This window comes from Fusarium verticillioides, chromosome 8, assembly GCF_000149555.1.
Source record: "Fusarium verticillioides 7600 chromosome 8, whole genome shotgun sequence".
Lineage (NCBI taxonomy): Eukaryota > Fungi > Ascomycota > Sordariomycetes > Hypocreales > Nectriaceae > Fusarium > Fusarium verticillioides.
This window is the reverse complement of record NC_031682.1, coordinates 2,355,426-2,377,110: the sequence shown is the minus strand read 5'-3', so window position 1 is coordinate 2,377,110 and position 21,685 is coordinate 2,355,426. Positions and strand designations below refer to the sequence as shown.

General features: G+C 48.3%; 11 protein-coding genes across 13 annotated transcripts; 3 read left to right on the top strand and 8 right to left on the bottom strand.

Annotated features, from left to right (window-relative positions):
- Positions 1 to 389: 389 nt before the first annotated feature.
- On the bottom strand, positions 390 to 2,219 carry FVEG_13389 (hypothetical protein). The gene has a single exon (XM_018902759.1). It carries the CDS (start codon positions 2,123 to 2,125, stop codon positions 476 to 478), a length of 1,650 nt encoding a protein of 549 aa, XP_018761572.1. The 5' UTR covers positions 2,126 to 2,219; the 3' UTR covers positions 390 to 475.
- Positions 2,220 to 2,570: 351 nt separating this feature from the next.
- Positions 2,571 to 3,541, bottom strand: FVEG_13388 (hypothetical protein; the record flags this gene model as incomplete). The annotated part of the gene is made up of 2 exons (XM_018902758.1): positions 2,571 to 3,201; positions 3,255 to 3,541. 2 exons carry the CDS (start codon positions 3,539 to 3,541, stop codon positions 2,571 to 2,573), a joined length of 918 nt encoding a protein of 305 aa, XP_018761571.1.
- A 281-nt stretch (positions 3,542 to 3,822) lies between these two features.
- Positions 3,823 to 6,253, top strand: FVEG_13387 (hypothetical protein). 2 transcript variants are annotated; one of them, XM_018902756.1, is made up of 4 exons: positions 3,823 to 4,009; positions 4,184 to 4,479; positions 4,531 to 5,013; positions 5,065 to 6,253. In XM_018902756.1, the coding sequence occupies exons 1-4, from the start codon at positions 3,919 to 3,921 to the stop codon at positions 6,190 to 6,192; spliced, it is 1,998 nt and encodes a 665-aa protein (XP_018761569.1). In that variant the 5' UTR covers positions 3,823 to 3,918; the 3' UTR covers positions 6,193 to 6,253. The 2 variants fall into 2 exon arrangements, with proteins under 2 accessions (XP_018761569.1, XP_018761570.1); XM_018902757.1 differs by lacking the exon at positions 3,823 to 4,009 and having other exon boundaries at positions 4,100 to 4,479.
- Positions 6,254 to 6,484: 231 nt separating this feature from the next.
- Positions 6,485 to 8,062, bottom strand: FVEG_13386 (hypothetical protein; the record flags this gene model as incomplete). Its single annotated transcript, XM_018902755.1, has 3 exons — positions 6,485 to 6,853; positions 6,903 to 7,642; positions 7,688 to 8,062. Coding segments are annotated over 3 exons (1,208 nt in total), but the record flags the coding sequence as incomplete, so codon positions are not given.
- A 205-nt stretch (positions 8,063 to 8,267) lies between these two features.
- FVEG_13385 (hypothetical protein) lies at positions 8,268 to 9,420 on the bottom strand. The gene has a single exon (XM_018902754.1). It carries the CDS (start codon positions 9,411 to 9,413, stop codon positions 8,448 to 8,450), a length of 966 nt encoding a protein of 321 aa, XP_018761567.1. The 5' UTR covers positions 9,414 to 9,420; the 3' UTR covers positions 8,268 to 8,447.
- Positions 9,421 to 9,528: 108 nt separating this feature from the next.
- On the bottom strand, positions 9,529 to 10,939 carry FVEG_13384 (hypothetical protein). Of its 2 annotated transcripts, XM_018902753.1 has the most exons (3): positions 10,713 to 10,939; positions 10,307 to 10,639; positions 9,529 to 10,258 (listed from the first exon to the last, which is right to left on the bottom strand). In XM_018902753.1, exons 2-3 carry the CDS (start codon positions 10,614 to 10,616, stop codon positions 9,873 to 9,875), a joined length of 696 nt encoding a protein of 231 aa, XP_018761566.1. In that variant the 5' UTR covers positions 10,617 to 10,639; positions 10,713 to 10,939; the 3' UTR covers positions 9,529 to 9,872. The 2 variants fall into 2 exon arrangements, with proteins under 2 accessions (XP_018761566.1, XP_018761565.1); XM_018902752.1 differs by having other exon boundaries at positions 10,307 to 10,939.
- Positions 10,872 to 12,217, top strand: FVEG_13383 (hypothetical protein). Its single transcript, XM_018902751.1, has one exon. It carries the CDS (start codon positions 11,118 to 11,120, stop codon positions 12,084 to 12,086), a length of 969 nt encoding a protein of 322 aa, XP_018761564.1. The 5' UTR covers positions 10,872 to 11,117; the 3' UTR covers positions 12,087 to 12,217.
- Positions 12,218 to 13,485: 1,268 nt separating this feature from the next.
- Positions 13,486 to 14,300, bottom strand: FVEG_13382 (hypothetical protein; the record flags this gene model as incomplete). The annotated part of the gene is made up of 2 exons (XM_018902750.1): positions 13,486 to 13,827; positions 13,890 to 14,300. The coding sequence occupies 2 exons, from the start codon at positions 14,298 to 14,300 to the stop codon at positions 13,486 to 13,488; spliced, it is 753 nt and encodes a 250-aa protein (XP_018761563.1).
- Positions 14,301 to 16,255: 1,955 nt separating this feature from the next.
- Positions 16,256 to 17,890, top strand: FVEG_13381 (hypothetical protein; the record flags this gene model as incomplete). The annotated part of the gene is made up of 1 exon (XM_018902749.1): positions 16,256 to 17,890. One exon carries the CDS (start codon positions 16,256 to 16,258, stop codon positions 17,888 to 17,890), a length of 1,635 nt encoding a protein of 544 aa, XP_018761562.1.
- Positions 17,891 to 18,173: 283 nt separating this feature from the next.
- FVEG_13380 (hypothetical protein) lies at positions 18,174 to 18,651 on the bottom strand (the record flags this gene model as incomplete). Its single annotated transcript, XM_018902748.1, has 2 exons — positions 18,174 to 18,382; positions 18,432 to 18,651. 2 exons carry the CDS (start codon positions 18,649 to 18,651, stop codon positions 18,174 to 18,176), a joined length of 429 nt encoding a protein of 142 aa, XP_018761561.1.
- A 1,116-nt stretch (positions 18,652 to 19,767) lies between these two features.
- On the bottom strand, positions 19,768 to 20,960 carry FVEG_13379 (hypothetical protein; the record flags this gene model as incomplete). The annotated part of the gene is made up of 2 exons (XM_018902747.1): positions 19,768 to 20,898; positions 20,951 to 20,960. The coding sequence occupies 2 exons, from the start codon at positions 20,958 to 20,960 to the stop codon at positions 19,769 to 19,771; spliced, it is 1,140 nt and encodes a 379-aa protein (XP_018761560.1). The 3' UTR covers position 19,768.
- Between the last annotated feature and the right edge of the window lie 725 nt (positions 20,961 to 21,685).

Here is a 21,685-nt window from a genome sequence, read left to right as displayed (position 1 = left end):
GCTTGCAACTGGCACCCTACATGTTCATGAGAAGAACACATGTTGAGGTGGTGTTGTTCGGCCAGTGCCTTCCACAAATTCTTTGTCATATTTCTTATATTCAATAAAAACCTCTTAATCTTTTATCTCCGTTAAACGTTATGCTATGAACACATGTGAACACAAAGCTCGGGCTCGAGAGTCTGGTTTGTCTATGAGGGAGAACAAAGAAAAGCTCGTACAGAACTTACAGAACAATCATCTACCCATCATTTCTCAGATACCATTACCAAGGTGTTCTACTCATTCTAAATGCCCAAGGTAAGGCTCAGTGGATACTGCAGTAATCAATGTTCAATAGAAGAGACGTGATGAGTATATGCAACAAGAGGTTAGCGATTTCGGAACAACAGGCGCTCCGGTTCAGCATCCCATATTTCCTCATAGCCTAGAGATTAATAATAGTAAAAAGTGTATTGAGCGTCGGTGTGTATTCTCATTTGTCTAGTCTGCAATAGCAAGAGGCCTTGACGACAACATCGGTACCTGCCAGTGCTTTTTGCAAATGGCCTTCAACCTCCTTCGCCTCCACGTCTCTTCCTAGTCTTGTCAAGCTTTCATGAAGGCCGTGCAGTGCCCACACGTTATTAGGGTGCCTCAAAGCTCGAGGTAGATTATCGTTGAGTCCCAAGTCTGTCTTGTAAATCTCAACTGCCTCTTCAAGATGCCCCTGCTCCATAAGCAACGCACCGTATGCGTGGCGGGTAGGCTGCATCCATCCCCACGGTTCGTCATAAGGAAGATTATCCTCGCGACGAATAGCCTCACGGAGGTGCTCAAAAGCGACATCATAATTCTTTTTTCGGTATTCCAATTCGCCATCAAGCATAGCTTCACCCACTCGGAGGATATCCAGACAAGTGTTGTTGAAAAGAGTGCGTGAGGTTGGAACTCTCTTCAAGGACTCGTGGAATAATCCTTTGTGGTGTTCTGATTCTGATACTCTGCCCGTAGCAGCAAAGGCTACACTCTTCGCATACAAGGCGATTGACGTCGTCATACAGTATAAGTCCTGGTCTTCTTGTAGCTTCATATCAATCAGATCCTGCCATTTTCCAAACCTGACTAGGATATGAGCACGGAGGCTCAGGAACGCTTCGAGCCAGTCAGCCATGGGCGGAGACTCGATTTGAAGCAGTTCCTTCGGGATAGTGGACTCTAGTTGACTCGCAGTGTCGATGCAAATTTTGTACTGACCCGCGAGCATAGCAGCATATACTCGAAAATGAAGATCGTGGCATCGGTACAGAGAATAGAAGTTGAGGGGTCCAGCTTTGGCTAGATACTTAGTATCAGCTTTGATCGCGTCCGAGTTCGAGTCAATGGCCGCTTGATAGTGTCCGCAGAGGACGTCCAAGTGAGTTGGCATGTGGTGGAGATGTCCTCCATCAGGTACGAGCCCACGAAGATGGTTGGCAGTTGGAAGAGCATTTTCTGGTCTAGGAGACATTTCCATCAGGTGTATGTACAGATGGAGTAGGCCAGGATGCTTCAAGGACCCATTGAGCTTTAGGCCATCATCGATTATCGTTTTGATCTTCAGCGTGTGAGCTCCAGGTGTAGGTTCTCCTGTCTTAAGATCCCAGAGGTTCCATGGATTCAAGTTCATCAAAGCATCCGCATACAGCGTAATGACATCCAAGTCGTCCGGAAAGTCCCCATGCACCTCTTCCATTGCATCAGCAAAGCCCTGATTCCAAGAAGAACAATTCGAGGGTTTCTCTTGTGGATAACGGTGCTGAAGTGCTTTGATCAGGGCTTGCTCAACTGGGGTGCAGGCCGACATCTTAGCCATGGCTGTGCGGGCGGCATTGTGGCCACGCGCAACTGCGTCGGCCAGGTCTTTGTCATCGAAGAACGACCATGGTTTGTTGTAGTTTGGCCCCAGGCTGTATGCCACGCCCCAGTAGGCCATTGCGCAGTTGGGGTCAGACTGGGCGGCCTGCTCGAAGCAAAAGACAGATTCCTCATGATTGAATGCATATGCCCATATGAGTCCACGGTCGAACCAGGCTTGGCTTTCGGGGGAGGTAGTCGAGATAGTTCGCTTATACAAGCCAAGATCGAAGGCGTAAGTGGACGACATAACTGATAGTGAGTGGCGAAGTTTCAGGTGCACTGTGTCAGAGCTATGACGTCGAGTAAGGTAGTATCAGGAGTTCCCCTGTATTCGAAGCATGCGTTATTTTCGTTTCTTAAGTACGTATTCCCCTCATCAAGTCATGGGACCAATCACGCGCTTGAGCTTTACCCATTTAAGCTTTTGAGAAGTAAGTAAGTATAGGGTAACTCGAAATCTCTCAGAGAACATAGCGAACCTGTTTCGAACCTGACTTATTATATTTCCCTATTGACATAAAGAAGGTCGAAAAATCAATTCAGGCTAGCTATAAAACATACTTGGGCCATTGAGATGGCTAAAACTTGTAGCGGTAGATACCTCGTCCAACGTACTGCTTCCCATGTCTAGAACCAATTGGGCTATTGTTTCTATGGATAACCCGTCGCCAATTGCCCCTATCCTCCCCTTTCTACAGCATGGAAGCAAACTCCATATACTCCTTAGGTGTGATATGATCATGGCCACCTCGATCAGTAGCATAGCTAACATCTTTCCACTCATTCAGCAGCTTGAGTTGCTCCTCACACTTCTGCTTTCCGCAATCGAACGCATCAGACCCAATGGCAATACTGACCGCCCATGGCTTTCCAGCAGCAATCCCCTCACCCTTCATGACATCCACCATAACCTTGGCGACCTTGTCCAGTTCGCCCGTCCTCTGGGCGAATGCCTTCGCAAACATGAGTCCAAGTTCTCCCATGAGCTTGTTGTAGTCTGGAATGGCAGGTCCTTGGAGTGCGAATTCTTGTCCGGCGTCTTCCCTTGGGTGGCCAAGGTTGGTGGGAAAGTTACCGCACATGAACCCGACACAAGAAATGCCAAAAGGTCGGACCTCCTTGTGAAGGCTCTCGATGTAAGTGCTAAGAGCGGCTTTGGATGCTGCATAGTGGGACATAAAGGGTAGAGGACCCCACGAGCTGGCGGATGAAGTGAAGCCAATTCGACCATGGCCCTGGGCACGGAAATGCGGGAGTATAGCCCGAGTGACGTTCATGTGTCCGAAGACATTGACTTGAAAGAGGGTCTGGACATATCCATCTCTGTCATTCTTTGTTAGCTCGCTTCTCAATCAAAGGAATGTTATGGTCCTTACTCAGCCTCTTCTGCGCACTTCAAGGCAGAAGCACCAGCATTATTCAACAGAATGTCAATATGTCCAAAGATGGACCATGCCTCGTTCATAGTAGCCTGAACCACGGTCCATGGGGCTGTTATGTCTAGTTCCAACACGGCTACATTGTCCGACTTGAGGTGACCGAGCTTCTGGTTTGCTTTGCGACCGGAGGCAATGACTTTGTCGCCGCGGGCAACGATTTCATTTACCAACGCAGCGCCGATACCAGATGTGGTGCCAGTGACGAGCCAGACAAGGGGAGCCATGATAAACTAGTTGATGTTTTTGAAGGGGGTATAAGAGTTGGTGATGTTTGTGTGAGTATACTGTTGAGGGTGAGTCAAAGGAGGGAAACCTCCCACCTTCTTATAGTTTAATTTTCTCATGGTCAAATTTCAGCTGGATAGCGAAAATCCGAATTTGGCCATATCTTTCACATCAACGGACGGAGATCTGATCAAAACCGGCTTACGTCACGTGACGCGGACCAAACTCGTCCGTCTCACCATGAGCTGTCTCGCTGACCGATTATCGCTCACGCATCGTTTCGGCCCATTCGACAGCCCTGATCACCTAAAACTAAGAGAATCTCGGCCGAAAGAGACCCTACCCACGTGAATCTCTCCGGTCTACTAGATATAACATGTCCGCCACGGCTGCAGCCCCAAGGGCGATGTCACAGCCCGTTACGGCTAGACGGAAGATGAGAAAGGGGACGCATAGCTGCAGCGAATGTGAGTCACCAATACTGATTTGTATTTAAAATGAATCTGGTGCCTCCGGGTAGACATTACGAACCTAGCACAGGCCAGCAGGATATATCTAGAAAATTGTTTCCACATGCTGCGGGACAATCGTCAATCAGAATATCAGCATGTTGAGTAATCCCAAACTGACAATTACATTAGGTCGAAGGAGGAAGATAAAATGCAAGTTCCATCCTGGAACTTCATCTCCTTGTATCCCATGTGCTGCTCGTGGTTCCCGCTGTCTCGACCAACGAGACATGACTCCAGTGGAAGAGAGCAATATTAACACCGAAAGTGTAAGCTTGCAACAGAGGGTCACTCTTCTCGAAAAGATGGTTAGGAATCACGCTATAACACATGAGGCGACCATTAGCCATGAAAGGGCTAATACTGAAGATGAGTCAGTCGAGGCAGATGAAAGAGCCCCATTTGTGTCCATGCTCAACAAAGCCGAGGTATGTCGGAAGGTTAAGCTCGCTCATCACAGTTTGCTGACTGTTTTCAAGGGATCGGTAGAAACTCGTCAGATTGCCAGGCCTGTTCACGAAATTCCATCTCACAAAAGTCCGCCGTTCTACACGCAAAGCTCGAGTGAAGCATGCTCAAAACTTCGCTCCCTTCTACCAGAATATGATGTCTTGTTATCTACGCTGTCTGAGAATGGGGCCTGGTGGAGCAGTTTCCGTCACAAGGTTGAGGTCATTTGCCAGGGATCTTACGAAGACCTGGCCGCTTTTGCTGCCCGTGTCTATACGAGTAGTGACCCTGCTGAGCTTGGCATGCTTGTTGTTGCCTATGCTCGTAGCACGGGGCATAGCAATCATCTATACGGGCTCGTTGATAGGCTGGCCGTTCCCGATTCTGCGCACTGTTACTCTCCGGAGGCATTGGAACTTCTTTTATTGCTGGCTAAAGCCTACAGTGATGTTGGGCAACCTCGACAGTCTTGGATGATGTACAGAAAAGGCCTTGCTATTTCAGAAGTTATGGTAATTCTATCTTACATACAATTAGTCTCCACAACTCTAACAGTATCATAGGGCCTGTATAGACGGGAAGTGGTGTCTCCTCGTCTGAAGAGTATCTGGTGGGCTTTTTACCACGGAGATCGCTTCTCAAGCCTTCTTCTTGGCCTTCCATATGGTTTCAACGACGCTCATCTTGGTCCAACCGTCGAACCATCTAACGTGCCTGTATACCCAGAGCAGCGCTTCGTTCTGCGGTGTGCTTCGATTGCAGGAAAGATCATTGACCGTAACATGATGCCCGGGAAGCCATCTTCTGCAAGTTCAATGCTTCTTGACGAACAAATGGATACCATCGCCTCTTCTATGCCGTTGAGCTGGTGGGATCTACCCCAGTCACTGCCAAACTCCCATCCGGAGACGGATGAGCTGAGAAATCTTTTGCTATTGCACTTTTACTTTTTTCATGTCAGAATCAACCTTCATTTGCCATTCATCGTCGGTGCAGAGTCAACATCTCCTCGAGGCTCTCACAGACTGGCATGTTTGGAAGCCTCTCGGAAACTACTCAAACGCTTTACCCTTTTGCGTACTCAAATTGAGGGTTTCAGTATCTTTGACTGTAAAACAAGCGACTTTGTCGGATTCATGGCTTGCGTATCTCTAATCCTATGTCTCTCGCAACCACGGTCAGACGAGATGATCGTTCCGGTCCCAGACGAGGATCAAAACCTGATTGCACAAGTTCAAGGCATATTTGGAAGGGAAGAGAAGGCGGGATGTAAGGTTGCTTGTCAATGTCGAAGGATGCTTGACATATTGACGGGTATTGCTGTCGACAGTGACGAAAGCTTATCAAGCAAACTACCAAATAGGATTGCAATCCCTCACTTCGGATATATCCGTCGGGATTTAGTTCAACAGGCTGGATTGCAAGCCACAGCAAGGGTCTCAATGGCAAGCTACACGGAGCAAAGCATGACAGTGGTTCCAGCCATCTCGAGCGATGGTCTGGGTGGGCTAGGTGTCGGGTCTGGAAGTTGCAATTGGTTAGAGACCGTGGAAACTGGAATGTGTTGGGAGTTTGGTGGACTTGAACAATTTCAGGTTGGAGATGATCTATCATCGTGGCTTGACACTGCGATGCTAGACGTAAATTTAGAATTGGACATGTCGTCAGCTGGATTCACGTATAACAGTTAGCTTTGGTAGAGGGCCATGTTCCGCCATATTGAATCTATAAAGTACCGACTATTGAGAACCAGTTGTCCCCTTTCAAATTCGCTACATGTGGATATTTGAGAAACTGAAGGGAAGTCGTCGAGATGAGGAACTGGAACAGCAGCCGCACTATATCGAGGATGAATGGGATGCCCAAAGGTCGTATCTTGAGTGTGCTCAGGTTTGGGTTGGTGGCTACAGAGATTTGACAGGATTACAGTTTATTGCGCGAGATGGGAGAGAGAGTCCGGCCTGGGGATATTGTGTACGTGAGGAGCCCATAGCTGATCCTCGTGAAAACGCGCGGCGCCTCACAAAGCCTGTTAAATTGCCCCTTCAGGCGCTGGAGGAGAATCGAGTGGCGGGGCTCAAGGTATTTGTTGATGCGATGGATCGGGGTGTTTTCATTAAAGATTATGTGGTGGTCGGCATTCAGCTATTTGACTTTAGCAAAGACTAGTCGAATACAAAATGACAGCTGTAGCCACTCTAGGAAGATATCTGTTACTGCCAACAAGACTTGTAACTAGGTAGGGAAAGGATTTTCTATTTAGCTCTCTCGTTGTCCAAGCCTCTCGATCTTGTGATCCACCCAGATAGGATATTTATTCAGGCTCTCATACCATTGTATCACACTGCCGATCTGGAATCTCACATCAGTCCCATGTCTCAGAGAGTGCCGTCAGACTTACAAGGAATGCCCATGAACCTATGAATGTCGAGAGCGTGAGTGCGTACTCAACACCCGGATGCGTAATGCCGAAGCCCAGCGCACCACAAAGAGTAAAGCCAATAGCACCAATCAAGTTCCATAGTCCGATATGCCATCCTAGTACCCCCGGCGCTGGAATGTACCATCGCGGCTGAACTTCGACCATGAACAGGATACTTGAGACGATGAAGCCTGTTCCTCCAATTACTTGAGGGAGCCAGTAGACGCCGTTTTCAGCTGGCGTAGAGAGGTTGTTGAGTATAGGCGGCAAGGCTGTGAAGCCTGATATCCAGAATACCGTGGCGCCGAATGTTTGGGAAGAACAGGCCAAGAAGCCGATGTCGAAGAAATAATGCGTTCGGAGTTCATACCACGTCGGCCACCAAGACCACATGCGGTTTTTCCCCGGTGAATCCGCTGCATTATTACCCAAGGATCTAGAGCTTTGCTTTACAAAGGTCCCCTTTTGCGCATGTGCATGCTTGCAGTTATGCGCGTGAGTGAGATGAAGTATCCCATCTACACTCTCTTCAACGGCCCAACCGAAGCAACTCGATCGATTCTCATTGACGGCTTCAAGCATGAGTAGAAATGAGCCAAACTCAAAGACCGTAGCGCCGATGAAAGCTGTCAATCCACCGGCCCAGTCAGATACCTTGGTTGAAGGGTTGAGAACGGGGAGGAATGAGTAGAAGCCATTGATTACCCAGATAATCGACCCTTCCGGTCATTAGCTACTGCTTTGCGTGATGAGGTGGTAAATACCTATTGTGAAGACGACTGCGACATCGTACGATACATCCCAGACAGGGTATCTGACAAACATCTTCAAGATGCCGCGGAGAGTCTGGTGATACGAATTCGATGGCCTTGGTCCCTTCGTTGCTTCATGCTTGTGAGGATCAACACTGATAGCTAACGCATGTCGTCCTTTTCTGTTATCGCGACTCCTCCAGACATACGCGACCCCGGGGCTCTCAGCACTCGGACGCGATTCTTTTCCAGTGTCAGACTCGGCATTGGGTGTCTTCTTGTCGGCGACTAGATATCTCTTCGTCGGATTGAGCGCCTTGACAGGGCCAGTTGTGCGCTCAGCGTGGTAATGCCGACCGTGAAAATGGTCGTGAGCTCTGGGCATTGTGGCGGTTGATCTGGAATAAACAAGAAATGGGCGCTGTGTCGTATTTAAACCTGACAATTGATTGGATGACGTGGCTGTGTTTTAAATCGGCTTAGCGCTGAGGTAGTCTCAAATGGCACAGCGCGACGCTATATGGACACTGAGGATATGCGCTGCTTGCTAAGGACTAGCGAGGCATTGATGATGCTATGTCAGCATCCTAAATCTTGGTAAACATAATTGATTTCACGAACAAGATAGCATTGGCATGTTATTGACACTGGTGCGCCCGTTGGCTTTGCCTTCGAGTCGGGCGACGGGGGGAATTCCCTGCTCGTACTCGCGGCGCTTCTGTCTCACAATAACCTTGTTTCTTTTGAGCGCCTTCGCAGCTATATCGTTTTCTCAGTCTTGATGGAACAACAACCTTCTCGCGTTCCCAGAAGCGAAAGCCTCGATCCCATCCTCGTCAAGAATCCCTTCCCTCCAGATCGTCTCTAAATACTCCTTTCCAAGCTTGTTATCACTGAAGGGGTAATCAACACTGAACATGACTTGACTCAGAGGCATGTTTCCCAACAGACACCGCAAAGAATGCACATCGAACATCCCCGAAGTCGTGATCCAGATGTTACTATGCATCACCTCGACGAACCCACGCTTCATGTCGAAGAATGCAGTGGCCTTGTTGATACGGTCAAACATGTATGGTATGAGTTCTCCAGAATGGCCAATGATGATTTTGAGCTCCGGGTGGCGGTCAAAAGTGTTACTAGCCATTAGGCGCAAGATAGTGTTCGCAGTGCTGGCATGCCATCCAAAAGCAAAGGCGCCAAGTGCGGTGGCTGAGTTACTGTCTGACTGTAGATTACCACCCGAGTACAAAGCCTCTTTTTCTTTTTGGCTCGGCCACGCGGGATGTATATAAAGCGGCACATTTAGCTCCAAAGCTTTTGCCCAGAGAATATCGTACTCGCGACCATCGTAAAAGTTGCCGTTGGAATGGTTATCGATTAGCGCACCGACGAAACGATGCTGTTTGATACATCTTTCAAGCTCGTGAGTTGCTGCCACGGGATCATCCATCGGAAGACACGCAAAGCCTGCGAAGCGAGACTTGTTCGCTCGAACAGCTGCAGCAAGCTCATCGTTACCAGCTATTATTGTCTCGGTTGTGAGAAAGTTCGCTGGATTGTGAGACAGGACTTGAATCGCTACATTGTTCTCATCCATGTTCTTGATTCGTTCATCGTCGAAGTCAGTCAGCTTGCTGATGATACTGGAAGGAAACCCACGAATTGGGTCATCTGTAGCTGTCACCGACGAGTGTGCTGCTCGTGGGAGAAAGTGCTCCTCCAGTGTGATACTCATTGCAGTGATAAATTGTTTGATAACGTGCTGAAGGTTGAAGTCGGCATGAGAGAGCGCAATGGCAAGGGGCTTATATCTTTCACCGTTGAGAAGGGCTATTCGCCACACGTAACATACTCGTAAGCTCTTCGGAGATCTCGGATTAAACGTGATCGCCATACAATGTGTGAACTAGCTGCTACGGGCTATCTCGGTGCCGCTTCGGCGAACCAACTCGGGTAATATGTTCCTCCTCCAGGAGACCTACTTACACGTATTTGATGCAGTGTCTACTAGATGAGGTATAGAACATACTTAAGCATCCTGGGCTCCCGCCAGCCTCGTTTCAGTAGGTCCTAGTCTTGGTTGCACACCATTCTGATGGTCGTCTCTGCGCTCAGCAATAGATAGCATATAAACAATACAAATAAAGAGAACCTACGATATTCGTGCCGTTATCCCTTTGCCCTCGGAAACCGATCAATCTCTAACCATCACCATACCGCCTTTCCAATCATGCAGCCCTTCAACCTCAACCTTTGTCTCCTCGACAAACCCATATCTCGCATAAAGCTCCTCCAGACCCGCCAGACTAACAAGCCAAGCCGCTGAATCCGCATCATCTACCTTCTCAAGGCCATCTTCAAGCAACATCTTGCCAAGACCCTCTCCTTGCAGAACAGGATCGACGCCCAACAGAGAGAGGTAATGCGCGTTTTGCCTTTGTGGGGTGTTCAGAACATGCGGCTCAATAGCAGAAAATGCTTGTTCAAAGGTTTCCATGTTTTTCTTGTTGAGACCTTGGACTGGGAAGAGATATTCTTGAAGATTGAGAAATCCGTTGACGACTGAACCGATCCAGAACGCTGATAGGATTAGCAGAGATACGAGAGAGACGAACCACGAAAACTTACAAGGAGAGAGGAGTTTTTGAAGCAGTGTTAGAGGCTGAGTTGGTCGCTTCCACCACGATAGGCCGACGGGATGATCATGCTTATCAACCACGACACTCAGTGAATACCCTGGTGTCCAATACCGACGCTGAAATCGTCGACAAGACCACGTGTAGAAGGACAAAGGGTCCTGTCTCCTGGTAGGAAAGAAGAAGTCGATTAGTGGTTCGTTGCTGAACGATGCAGCATAGATTCGTGTCGTGGCTGGAACATCAAAGAAGGTTCCGGGCCGGATGCGGTATTTCGGCGCGCATTCTAAAGATTCAGACATGATGATACGATACAGGCAGTTTCCTGTTTATTTTTTAGGAAAAGATTTCGCAGAGAGAGGGCTGAAGTTCAGGCCAAGGGTAAGGAGATAACCTACTCGATATTGGGCAGCATGGAGTTGATACCTAGCTGTCTGTTTCCGAGGCCGGGGTGACTCAATTTTTCTCCAGGGATCAACAGTCGGAACTGATCCGACTAGCCTGGTAAATGCTCCACTTCACTTGCCAGATCATCATGATCTCGGTCGACGTGGTCATGAAAACCTGTCACAGGCCAATCTATACCATAGATGAAACCATTCCCTGCGACGAGATAAATCTAGTTGTTAATTCATCCTACCGAGGCAGGTGGTAGTAAAAGATCTCAGAAGGATCATGGTAAGCTCAGTGTTCTAGACCGCCATGGTCCCTTATCAAAACTCCACTTGGTTTGACGGGCCTCATAAAAGCCGCATTGCCAGCACAATGCCCTCTCACCACGTATCATCAGAAAAGCGTTGAAAATGACACAAGATCTTGTTATCCCGCGCCCAGGGGCGACTTACGAGCCTCAGCCGCCTGTTGCGGGGCCGACAGAGTCCGCGTTCGTCGAAACATTCGGAGCACTACTGCCAGCCGCCCAATTCCTTCAGACTCCCCGCGGCAAGGCTGCTTATTACGAGGTCAAACCTTCATCCAACGATGGAAACACCAAGATTGACAAAGTACTGTTCATCCATGGTGTTCAGACCCCAGCGCTAGGCATGCTGTCCCTTGCCCGCGCTCTCGAGAAATCGTTCCCGGCTGCGCATTTGGTACTGATTGATCTCTGGGGCCACGGATTGAGCGATACACCCGTTGTTCCGCACGAAGCATCGCTATTCCACGAGCTTATTGACAACCTATTGGATCACCTGAGCTGGCAGTCTGCTCATCTCGTGGGCTTTTCCTTCGGCGGAGCCACTACTGTCAGCTACGTTGCATCCAGACCTTCGCGCGTCAAAAGCTTCACTCTCGTCGCGCCCGCAGGACTTCTAGAAATGTCCATGTTCTCACCCGAAGAGCAGGCCTGTCTTCAAGGAGACGACGACGCTGCTGCGAAGAAGTGCGTCTTGAACATTCTCGAGGGTGGAGATCTCGTTGTACCGGCGGATTGGAAGCAAAGGGTCGCCAGTGGTGAGATTGTTGCAGAGGCTGTGCGTGAGTGGCAGATGCGCGAACACCCAGGACATACGGCTTCGGTTGTTGCGATCTTTAGAGACGGCGGTGTGCTGGGTTCGCATGCTCACTTTGATAAGGCGGCCGAGACTGGAATTCCTTCGCTCGCTGTGCTTGGAGAGTTGGATGGTTTGTGTAGTAAGGAACAACTTAATACGCATGGATTCGAGAATGTTTTTGTGGTTCCAAAGGCTGTTCATAGTGTTGTCAGGGACCAGGCTGAGGATGTCGCTAAACTCATCGGCGACTTCTGGAAGACACTGGAGAAGCAATGAACTGAAATAGAGTGGGTAGCTTCAAAAGACAAGATGGAACTATAACCATGTCATGGCGCTCGTCTTCGCCAGGAAGGATTCTGACTTCCTTCGATCGCACGATGTTAAGCAACCCGAAAATGGAATCTGGGGGACATGGTTCTAGATCCCGAAAGACATGCCACTTTAGACACTCCGTGCCAATATTGCCATTTATAGTTCAACTACCGAACCAGCCACTCGGTATCGTCATGCTGATTAGTTTATATGCATGACAACATTCCAGTGCAAAGACGTGTGCTCGAAGACGCAGTGCCTTGGCATGCAATTGGATCACGAAGTATCTTCTCTCCAGGTTTCTCGTATGCGGCCGGATATACTGGACCTTTGGCTACTGAAACTTGTTATAACCTGCAACTCTCCTTTTCCCAGCAATTTTGTACAAACCCCCGCACTATCAGCCTCCATCATTGTTGAGACCCAGCCAAACAAAATTTCATAATGCCTGTCACCGAGATCAAAAGCGAAGGCGACTACGATAACATCATCACGAAGTAACAAGTCGTCATTATCAATGCGTATACTTCATGGGCCAGTCTTAGCAAGACTACGAACTCTGCCTACGACAGAGTCTCCAACCAAATTCCTTACAACCCGGAACTATTTGTCCTTGCCAGACTCGATATCGGAGACGCATCTGACCTTGCTGAAAAGCTTGATGTTCAAGGTGTCCCGTTTTTTATGGCTTACGGGAACGGAATTAGGAAGGATAGTGTCATGATGCCCAATCAGAGTACGCTCCAGAAGTTTCTCATCTCCTGGTCTGATAAAGCTCATGAGCTGGGGAAAATCAGGATAAACAGGAGTGATCTCAGGACTGGGAGTGTATCCTTTGATAAGCAATGAAGTTGGGGCAGATTGAAGGCTTGGAGTCACTTTACTCCACTGGTGGGCCGTTCTGGTGGAGATCGTCAAGTTTAAGCACATTTATTTTACAGCGGACATTATTACAGAACGTGTAAGATGCAATACATATAGCTTCAGATTAAATACTAGTCTTAACTTCCTTTTGGGTACCATACATGAGTTGACTGCCACTTAGAATGTTTGATGCAATGTTAGCCGTTTGTTTCCGGCTATGTCTTCGGTTATCCAAGTTGAGGTTACCGACCCCTTATCTTATCGTATCGTATCTGTCGGCCCCGCATTGGAACCTGTCACAATGAAACCAATCCTGACAAAGACAGGAGACAACGTCAAAAGTGCAAAGACAAGGGCATCAATTACCATATCGCTAACTTGGCTAGCTTGGCAGCTCTTTTCCTCATACTTCATTGGCAGCTTCTTGGCAACAAAGCCACGAGTTCACACGTGCGTGATTAGACTGAGACACCAAACCAACAAAACAGGGATAAAACTTTCAGATCTCCACCAGCTGAAGGATCGCGTCGACAGTCTCCTCAGCCGCAGTAGCAAAGAAGGCATGGCTCGCCTTCTCAACTGTCACTTTCCTGTCGATCCCTCCTACAGCCGCATACATCTCCTGTCCCGCAGGGGGCACAACACGATCAGACCCGCAGATGACATACCATGCCTTGCCCTTGTAATTCTCATCTGTAAGCGGAGAATAAGAAATCGGCGTGTTCATGCTGTTCAACGCTTGATCTCTGATCAGAGAGATGTAATATTCTGCTTCTGTGTCTGGAATGTCGTGATACATTGTATCCTTTGCTCCTGTGAACTTGACCCAGCCCGTTGTCTCCTGGAATGATTAGAGTTTGTTAGTCTGTGGTGTCGCAGAACAGGGCATGCTGAATCACGTACGTTGTAATCAACCCATGGAGGGAGATTCTTTGCATCTGTTCCCATCATATCCAACGTTGTCTTTCCTTCGACGGGTGTTACAGCCGAGACGTAGATCAGGGCAATGACACCGCCTTTCTTACCCGCTTGTTCCCGCTCTTTCTTGCTTAAGCCTTGAACAGCCTGTGAACCATACATCCCGCCATAAGAATGCATCAACACGACGATATCCTTGCCATCCTCAATCAGCGGGAGCAAGAGTTTCCTCCTTAGTGACTCAGCGTCGTCTTGACAGGTGCCGTTCGCATCATGCAACCCCGGTGCGTTTTGACTGACGAATTGGTATCCCTTTTGCGTGAAGATCTTCTTTATGGGCTCAAATGACTCGGTCGTATGCCATGCACCGGGTACAGCCAAGATAGTTGGAGACATGATAAAAAGCAAAAATGGTGAGTGACAATGCAACCGCACAGATGATATGTTTGTGGCGCAACGCAGATTTATAGCCCCTTGTTTAGAACAAGTCCGTTCTATGTATGCCAATAGTTAGCCTGGCTCTCGCGAAACCGCGGCTCTGAAAGAGAAGCCGAGAATTCTCAAAACAAGGGTCTTTCCACAAATAGTATACCGACATTAACCTCGCGGCCGAGTCATGAACCCCGCAATACCCTAGTTTTTGACCGACTCATGCCAGACTTGATACACAATCGTAAAGGGAAAAGCTCCCGATGAACAATCTCACCTGGCTATGCCATATTTACTCCAAGTGCCTTCACCACACTAAACTCTAGTCCCTTTTCCAACGGTTTACTCTCGTCATGAGCTAGCAATATGGCTGCCACTGGAGGTAATGTTACCTATTGATCATTGTGCCATGTCGGTTCTTTTCATCGAGGTTGACAAACAAGACACTATCATGGGACGATTGGCTTGCATACTTTGCAGCCGTAAGTCACACAAATCTCCCAGAAGTTGACGTGTCCGACATTCTTTGCAGTTCAACACGATCGGGGTATTCATCACAAGGATGCTGTGGCTTCGATTTGGCCTGAGGAGACAACTTGCCTGCGTGATGCAGCACGATCCGAAAAACATCGAAAACATCTTCAAGGCCATCGTTGCAAATGAGATCATGTACACGACGGCTTCGTCCTGAGCGAGGTTATCCCTTGTAGCGTTCTTCTACCATATTTTCGGTGTCTCAACCATGAGATATTTTCTGCACGGCGTTGTCGCCTTCATCATTGCGTGGGCTATCTCAATTCCGTGCAGAACCTCATACCTCTCCATATCAAATTCATCGTCGGGTAAGACTTACCACCAAAACGCTCAGTTAATGCTGACATTGCGTAGTACGTTCCCTCGATTCGAACATGTTGGCCAATTTCTAGCTTCTGGAATGGCACGAATCAGAATTGCATCGATCTATCCAAATTTTATGTTGGGGCCGTGATTGGAGGTATCGTCACTGATATTGGTCTGATGATTATTCCTCTCCCGTATATATGGGCTTTGAAGGTACCCTTATACCATACGATCTTGATCGCAATTCTGTTGGTCTTTGGTATTATGTGATTGGCTCTCTTCTAGTAGCGATTGTTTTACTGATAAAACAAGTCCTTGTTTCGTCACCATCATCCGCCTCACAAAGGTCATCACCGTTGATCTGACGGATCCAACTTGGGGTACTGTCGATCTAATGATCTGGACTGGCATGGAGGTCTACCAGTATGGATCTTCCCCTCAAACCGCCATTAAACCAATACTGACTGATCAGCGCTGTGATACGTTGCTCCCTCCCAACCATGCATCCGCTCATCAAATTTGTCTGGAAGAAGCTCAGCCTGAAGTAACTGAGCTCAACCGGGAACATAGATCCATCAAAGCCTACATCAAATGGAACTGGCATGCGGGGAAGCAAGTCCCGTCAAAACTCAAGACATTCAACAGATGGCGTTCTTGTATCGAATGCAGATGAGGTGGAGTTGACGAAGCATGTTTATTACGAGCTACATTCAGATAATGCTCATGGTCGATCACAAGACTCGATCACGGTGTATCAGTAAGTTTAAGTAGATTCGCTGTCAAAAATAGGAGATATAAGTCGATACACAGTACAATATAGGTTTTTAGAACAAGGATAAATCGAGCATTGATTCTTGAACGATTTCGGGTGGCCCGAGCCCGGACTGTCTAGATCCCGAGAGTGGGGCGCCGGTCCCGAACTAACTGTGCCGTCCCGTCCCCAGCCCGATCTCATCGTCGGGCCCGAAGCATCTCTTTTCGGACCTTGATCAGCATTTTCAATCACAAGTATATATATGAGATATCGTCCCCATCACATTGCCGCTCCTTCCACCCCTCAACTTATCTTTTCTACAGACGACATGCCAACTACAGAAGAAACATCCGTTGTGATCGTTGGAGGCAGCCTTGTAGGCCTCTCAACAGCCCTCTTCCTCTCCCATTTCAACGTCCCCACCATCCTCATAGAGCGCCACCCCGGTAGTTCTCTTCATCCTCGCGCAATTGGCTACACTGCCCGAACAATTGAACTTTTCCGTACCGTTGGCGTTGAGTCAAAACTCAAAGGCATTCAATGGTCTGGCGGTCCTCCTCGCCGTATCGTGGTTGAGAGTCTTGCTGGAAAGTGGACAAAAGAACAAGGCTGGACGCAAAAGTCCAAAGGTGGTCCACCGGCTTCCTTTGCGGAGTATTCGCCGACTGAAGGTGTTGCTATCGCTCAAGATGTCATTGAGCCTGTTTTGAGAGATCGAGCAAGGGATCTTGGGGCAGATCTCAGACTGGGCTTCACCGTCACGGGCTGGAGTCAAGATGATAAAGGCGTTACAGTCAACGCTACCGGAAATGACGGCGAAGAAATCCATGTCAAGGCAAAATACATGGTCGCATGTGATGGCAACCGCAGCCGTATTAGAGAAAGTCTCGGTATCCAACGCCATGGCGTCGGTCTCCTTCGGAAGCTCCAGAGCATCATGTTCAGATGCGAGCCACTTCAACATTTCCTGGACCACGGCTACAGTCAATTCCAGATCGAAGGTCGCGAAGATGGTTTCGAGGCTTTCATGACTACCTATGGCGGCGGACGATGGATGCTAGCTTGGAACCTGGAGGCCGACGACCCCGAAGCCATTCTCGATGAAGCAACCCAGCGCGACATGATCCGCAAGGCTTCTGGTGTACAAGATCTCCCCGATGAAGATATCCAACTCATCACTACTGGTAAATGGGACATCGGCGGTCTCATCGCGGATCAGTTCTCTTCTGGTCGTGTCTTTCTCGCTGGCGATGCGGCTCATGCCCTCCCTCCCAATCGTGGCGGCTACGGTGCAAACACCGGTATAGCTGATGCGCATAACCTTGCATGGAAGCTCGCATCTGTGCTTTGCGGCAAATCCGCGCCAGAACTTCTTGATACGTACGACGTCGAGAGAAGACCTGTCGCAGATGTCCGACATGACCAGATCTTTGCAAGGGAGGACTACAAGCGATACGTCGTCGAAAAGGAATGGCCTGGAAAGAATGTTGAGATTATGGACGATGTGGCGATGGAGTTCGGGTATATCTACAACTCGAAGACTATTGTCGGTGGTCCAGATGGATCTGTTCCGGTGAAGCGGCCGGATGAGTGGAATGGACAACCAGGTACAAGAGCGCCCCACGTTGCACTTGACGGTGATCACAGCTCAACTTTGGACCTTTTCGGTTCATCTTGGGTCGTTGTATCAAAGGATGAGAGGTGGAACCAGCTCGTGGCAGAAGCGTCTGCAGCTACGGACGTTAAGATTGAGTTTGTGCACGTTGGAAGCGATGTTACAGAGAACAAGAAAGGCGATTTCAACAGATTGTATGGCGTGGATGGTACCGGTTCTTCTTTAGTCAGGCCGGATGGGTTTGTTGCTTGGAGAGCACCGGCGTGGCCGGCTGATGCACAGAGGGAGTTGATGCAGGCGTTGAGTCAGGTTTCCTTCTCGCTGAGGCATACAGATGGGTTGCAGTGAAACTCAATGGCGATCATATCGACTGATAGATAAGACGGGCCCCATTTTGTCATTATCGGTCTAGTTAGGCTTCCTTGTTCCATTGTGAAGGGGTTCAATGTGCGAGCAAGGAAGCAAATCAGAAAAGTCAACAACAGTGACTAGTAGTAGATTATAGAAATAATGGTAAATTCAGATGTCTATGGTCAAGAAGTATAGTTTGAAGGTGCAATACCGAAGCTACCCGCCAGTAAAGGCCAGTAGACTCATAAAGTCGCTATGGCAGCACTCCAGCCATCTGACTCTAATTAAAGGGTCGGCAGTAGTAGACAGTCTCAACTGTCCAGCCATCAACAGTATACAACACAACAGGCTTTCCAACAGCTCCAGTGCGCTTCCAGCAGTTGTACGTATGGTATCCATTGGTGCCCGTGCCAGCCCAGGCATTATCGTGCTTGCTGGCCGCATCCGCAAAGATATTTGATGTGAACGACACTCCAGTGCCAAAGGTCCCTCGCTTCCGGTTAACGTCGTGCTTCGAGATTAAGGAAAAAGAACTTACCCTTTACGGGTTGACCTTCCCAGATGATGTGGCTTCCGTGGCTGACGTCGACATAGTCATCAGGACGAGAGCCTCCGGTTCCGCCCGTTGCGTCGTGACCGTCGGCGTAGTACGCCATTCCGCTGGAGATCTCATTGCCTTTCCAGGAGTTTACGAGGTAGAGTGTGTCGGCGGCAGAGGCAGCGCCAACAAGGGCAGATGTAAAAGCGGTGATCTTCATGATGTTGTTGGTGAGACTGACTGGGATGAGTTGGATATCCTGACATTTCTTGGCGATAACCCCAGGCATTTATATAATACGAGAATACATATTTTCGCAAAAGAACCAAATTGTGAACTCATAACTTATGGTTAGACTGTCAGATTAGGTCTACTCCTTGCAAAATTTCCATTTACGCTGTTGCAAGCGCTGACATCAGCGGCCTTCACCGGTGGCTGACTCGAGAAACTACTCTACTAAGGTGAAAGTTGTTTGGTTGTTATCTGGCCGACCCCTGGCATCATCAGAACTTCTGCGCTGCTAGTAATATAGCACTAGCAGAATGGGGTGATAATTATCGAGGCCCGGGCCGCATTTTTATGCTTAGCTTACTTGATTAGGCAGGAGTTGCGTGGTGATTGGTGTCATTTGGCTTGTCTGGCAATTTGCCTGTAATATTCACAAGAAGTGACTCCATGCTTCAATGGCGCGGTATTTTTCTTCTCTCATCCAGGTCGACGGGCGCGATTGGTAGGCCCGCAAAATAATGTCTGCAGTTGGAAAAGTCGCGTCTATGGAGGTGTATCTAAGTAAAGAGTCTTGTCACTCATTCAAATGCTTAGGCTAGATAATGGACAGGGATGAGAATCGCGGAAAATGAAAAATATAACTTCAAAGGGAAGTTTCAATCTTCTTAAGTTCTAGCATTCTAATAAAATGATAGTATGTAGCCAAGATGACGCTATTGATAGTCTACCACTCGGAGTCGAGTTCGAGACTCAATTATGGCACCGCATCAACTCATTTTGGTACGTGATGAGTTTCGTTTATAGTTCCTTGGTCACTCATCGCCCGAGGTGCCTTCACGATGCTCAGGAAACCTTTCTACAAGGACACCCACAAAACCTTTGCGACACGGAAAAGATGCTAGCTTCGATAGCGCATAAAAAACGGCTTGAATCATATTCGCAACTCTGTTGCCATAACACTTTACATGCAAGATCAGTTTCAGCGGACATCCACTCAAGTACCTTACTCGTATACCTCATCAACAAGCCCGACTTCTAGCTTTGAACTGAAAAAACAAAAAGGTTAAAACAGCAACTGTAAGTGTAATAAATATGCTTATCTTACAATGCTAATCAGAAGAGGGAGGAGACTTTGGCCACATCTCCCAGTCTATCACATCCTCCCATCGAAGCATCTCATCATCCTCTTCGCCACCATAATCATGGTAATATCCATAATCCTCAAACTCATCATGGGGGACTGGCGTTGGGTAATGTGTATTCCTCCGTCTATTTTGTTTGCGCTCCGCTCGTTTTGCTTTTTCAGCTTTGTGTTTCTTGCGTGCCCTCTTTGCCCATTGCTTTAACTTGTCTGGGTAGCATATGCACCACAACGCAATCTCTCGTGCCGCCATAGCGTCTTCCAAAGCATCGTGAGTATTGGAGCCCTGTCGAATACGCAATTTCAACAAGTCTGCACAGAGGGATTGAAGACTCCATCGACGACCGAAGGAAGCGCCCGTTCCAAACACTGCTTCTGCTGTAAGAATAGCGGTATCGAAAATCTTTCCATGTGATAATCGAAGCCTTTTTAAATCTTGCTGGAGAGACTGTCCAACCATTACTGTCTCTGTGTTGATATGCTTCAGTAGCTCTTGTCGTGCTGCTTCCCAACCACGGAGGACTTGTCCTTGGGATGCGGCTATAGCGAGTGTCGCCGGCCTTATACCATGAATGTTGGTACGCCAGTCAATGATGGCCTCATGAGGTTTGACAAGAGAATTAAGCAAAAGTTCGCCAGTGAAAAAGTCGATAACACAGATGGATATAATTTCACTTTCGCCACTGCTGATACCTGCCATTTCGCAATCTAGGGCAACTGCCTTTCTTTTGGGATCGAGAGAGGTCGGGTGAGTAGCCATAATGGTTTGTTTCGTGATAGCGGCTTGCCGAGAGTCCTCTGGAACTTCCTCCCCCAGCACATAGCCCTCCTTTTTGAGTCGCTCAAAAGAATGGCATTTGCGAATGAGACGGTCGTATATAACTGAATTATCTAGTGATGAGAACCCTTCGTAGCTTTGGTCTTCGAAATGAAATGGTCGCGGAGGCTGAGGTGATGAGACGTTAACCGCTTGGTTTTGAGATAGTATAACTGCCGACAAATTCCCATGCTTTGCTTCATTATGTTGGGACAAGGCTTCCGGGCTGCAAAACCATTTGACGCAGTACTCACAGCACTGGTTGCTTTCATGTTCTGCATCTAAACAATGCTTTGCTAATAGAAAATGGGTTTTGAAAGATAGAGAGCATACTCTGCAGCATCGCGGGCTGTTCTTGTTGGTTTTGACCATTGTAGAGGATGTTGGAAAAGGAGAGTTGGGTAAAGCGAAATACGAAATGTATGAGGCGAGATGGGGCATTTGTTTGCGAGCTGCATGTTGGGCCTCAGCGCTTTGTAGGCCTCCAGAGTCAATTATGTGTTGGCAGTACGGATGCAGGATGGTGGCGCAATCACACGATCCAGGCAGTAGACCTCGACCCAATTGCGTAGCCAAGCCCGCATCTGCAGCAACATGAGCCAAACCCCATCGTTTGATTTGTATAATAGATACGTATATTCTGGAAATTTAACAGACTTGCATTCCTCCCTTAATAAAGACATGGACGGGTTGTGGCCTGGCATCGTGAAGTAGACAGATATCGGCTACACAAAGGTACATCAGTTTAGCCCGTCCATTGAAATGCACGATAAGCGTTCTAATAACTGTTATCTAGTGCGGGGTTTGAAATGCATCCTCGAGCTCAACCAACGAGCTCCGCCATGTCGACATTTTACATTTTCAAGGGCCCGCTATACATGCAGGAGGCCGACTGCTCTGTCATCTAGTCGGATTCGTCCGGCTTTAGCGACCGGCCAATTGCCAGTCGTGTAGCTGACCATCGGTACATTTGGAAGAGGTTCTCACTTGTGACGTTGGTCTTGACAATAAGAACGGGGCCTCTTCCCATGAATACCATCCATCCTGACCCTCTTACACATTCCTACA

Coding starts and splice junctions, on each gene's coding strand:
- FVEG_13385 (XM_018902754.1), bottom strand. CDS start 9,413: ATGAGTATCACACTGGAGGAGCACTTTCTCCCACGAGCAGCACACTCG.
- FVEG_13383 (XM_018902751.1), top strand. CDS start 11,118: ATGACACAAGATCTTGTTATCCCGCGCCCAGGGGCGACTTACGAGCCT.
- FVEG_13387 (XM_018902756.1), top strand. CDS start 3,919: ATGTCCGCCACGGCTGCAGCCCCAAGGGCGATGTCACAGCCCGTTACG. Junction 4,010..4,183: donor GACGCATAGCTGCAGCGAAT/GTGAGTCACCAA, acceptor CAATTACATTAG/GTCGAAGGAGGAAGATAAAA. Junction 5,014..5,064: donor TTGCTATTTCAGAAGTTATG/GTAATTCTATCT, acceptor ACAGTATCATAG/GGCCTGTATAGACGGGAAGT.
- FVEG_13384 (XM_018902752.1), bottom strand. CDS start 10,616: ATGTCTGAATCTTTAGAATGCGCGCCGAAATACCGCATCCGGCCCGGA. Junction 10,259..10,306: donor TCAAAAACTCCTCTCTCCTT/GTAAGTTTTCGT, acceptor TAATCCTATCAG/CGTTCTGGATCGGTTCAGTC.
- FVEG_13389 (XM_018902759.1), bottom strand. CDS start 2,125: ATGTCGTCCACTTACGCCTTCGATCTTGGCTTGTATAAGCGAACTATC.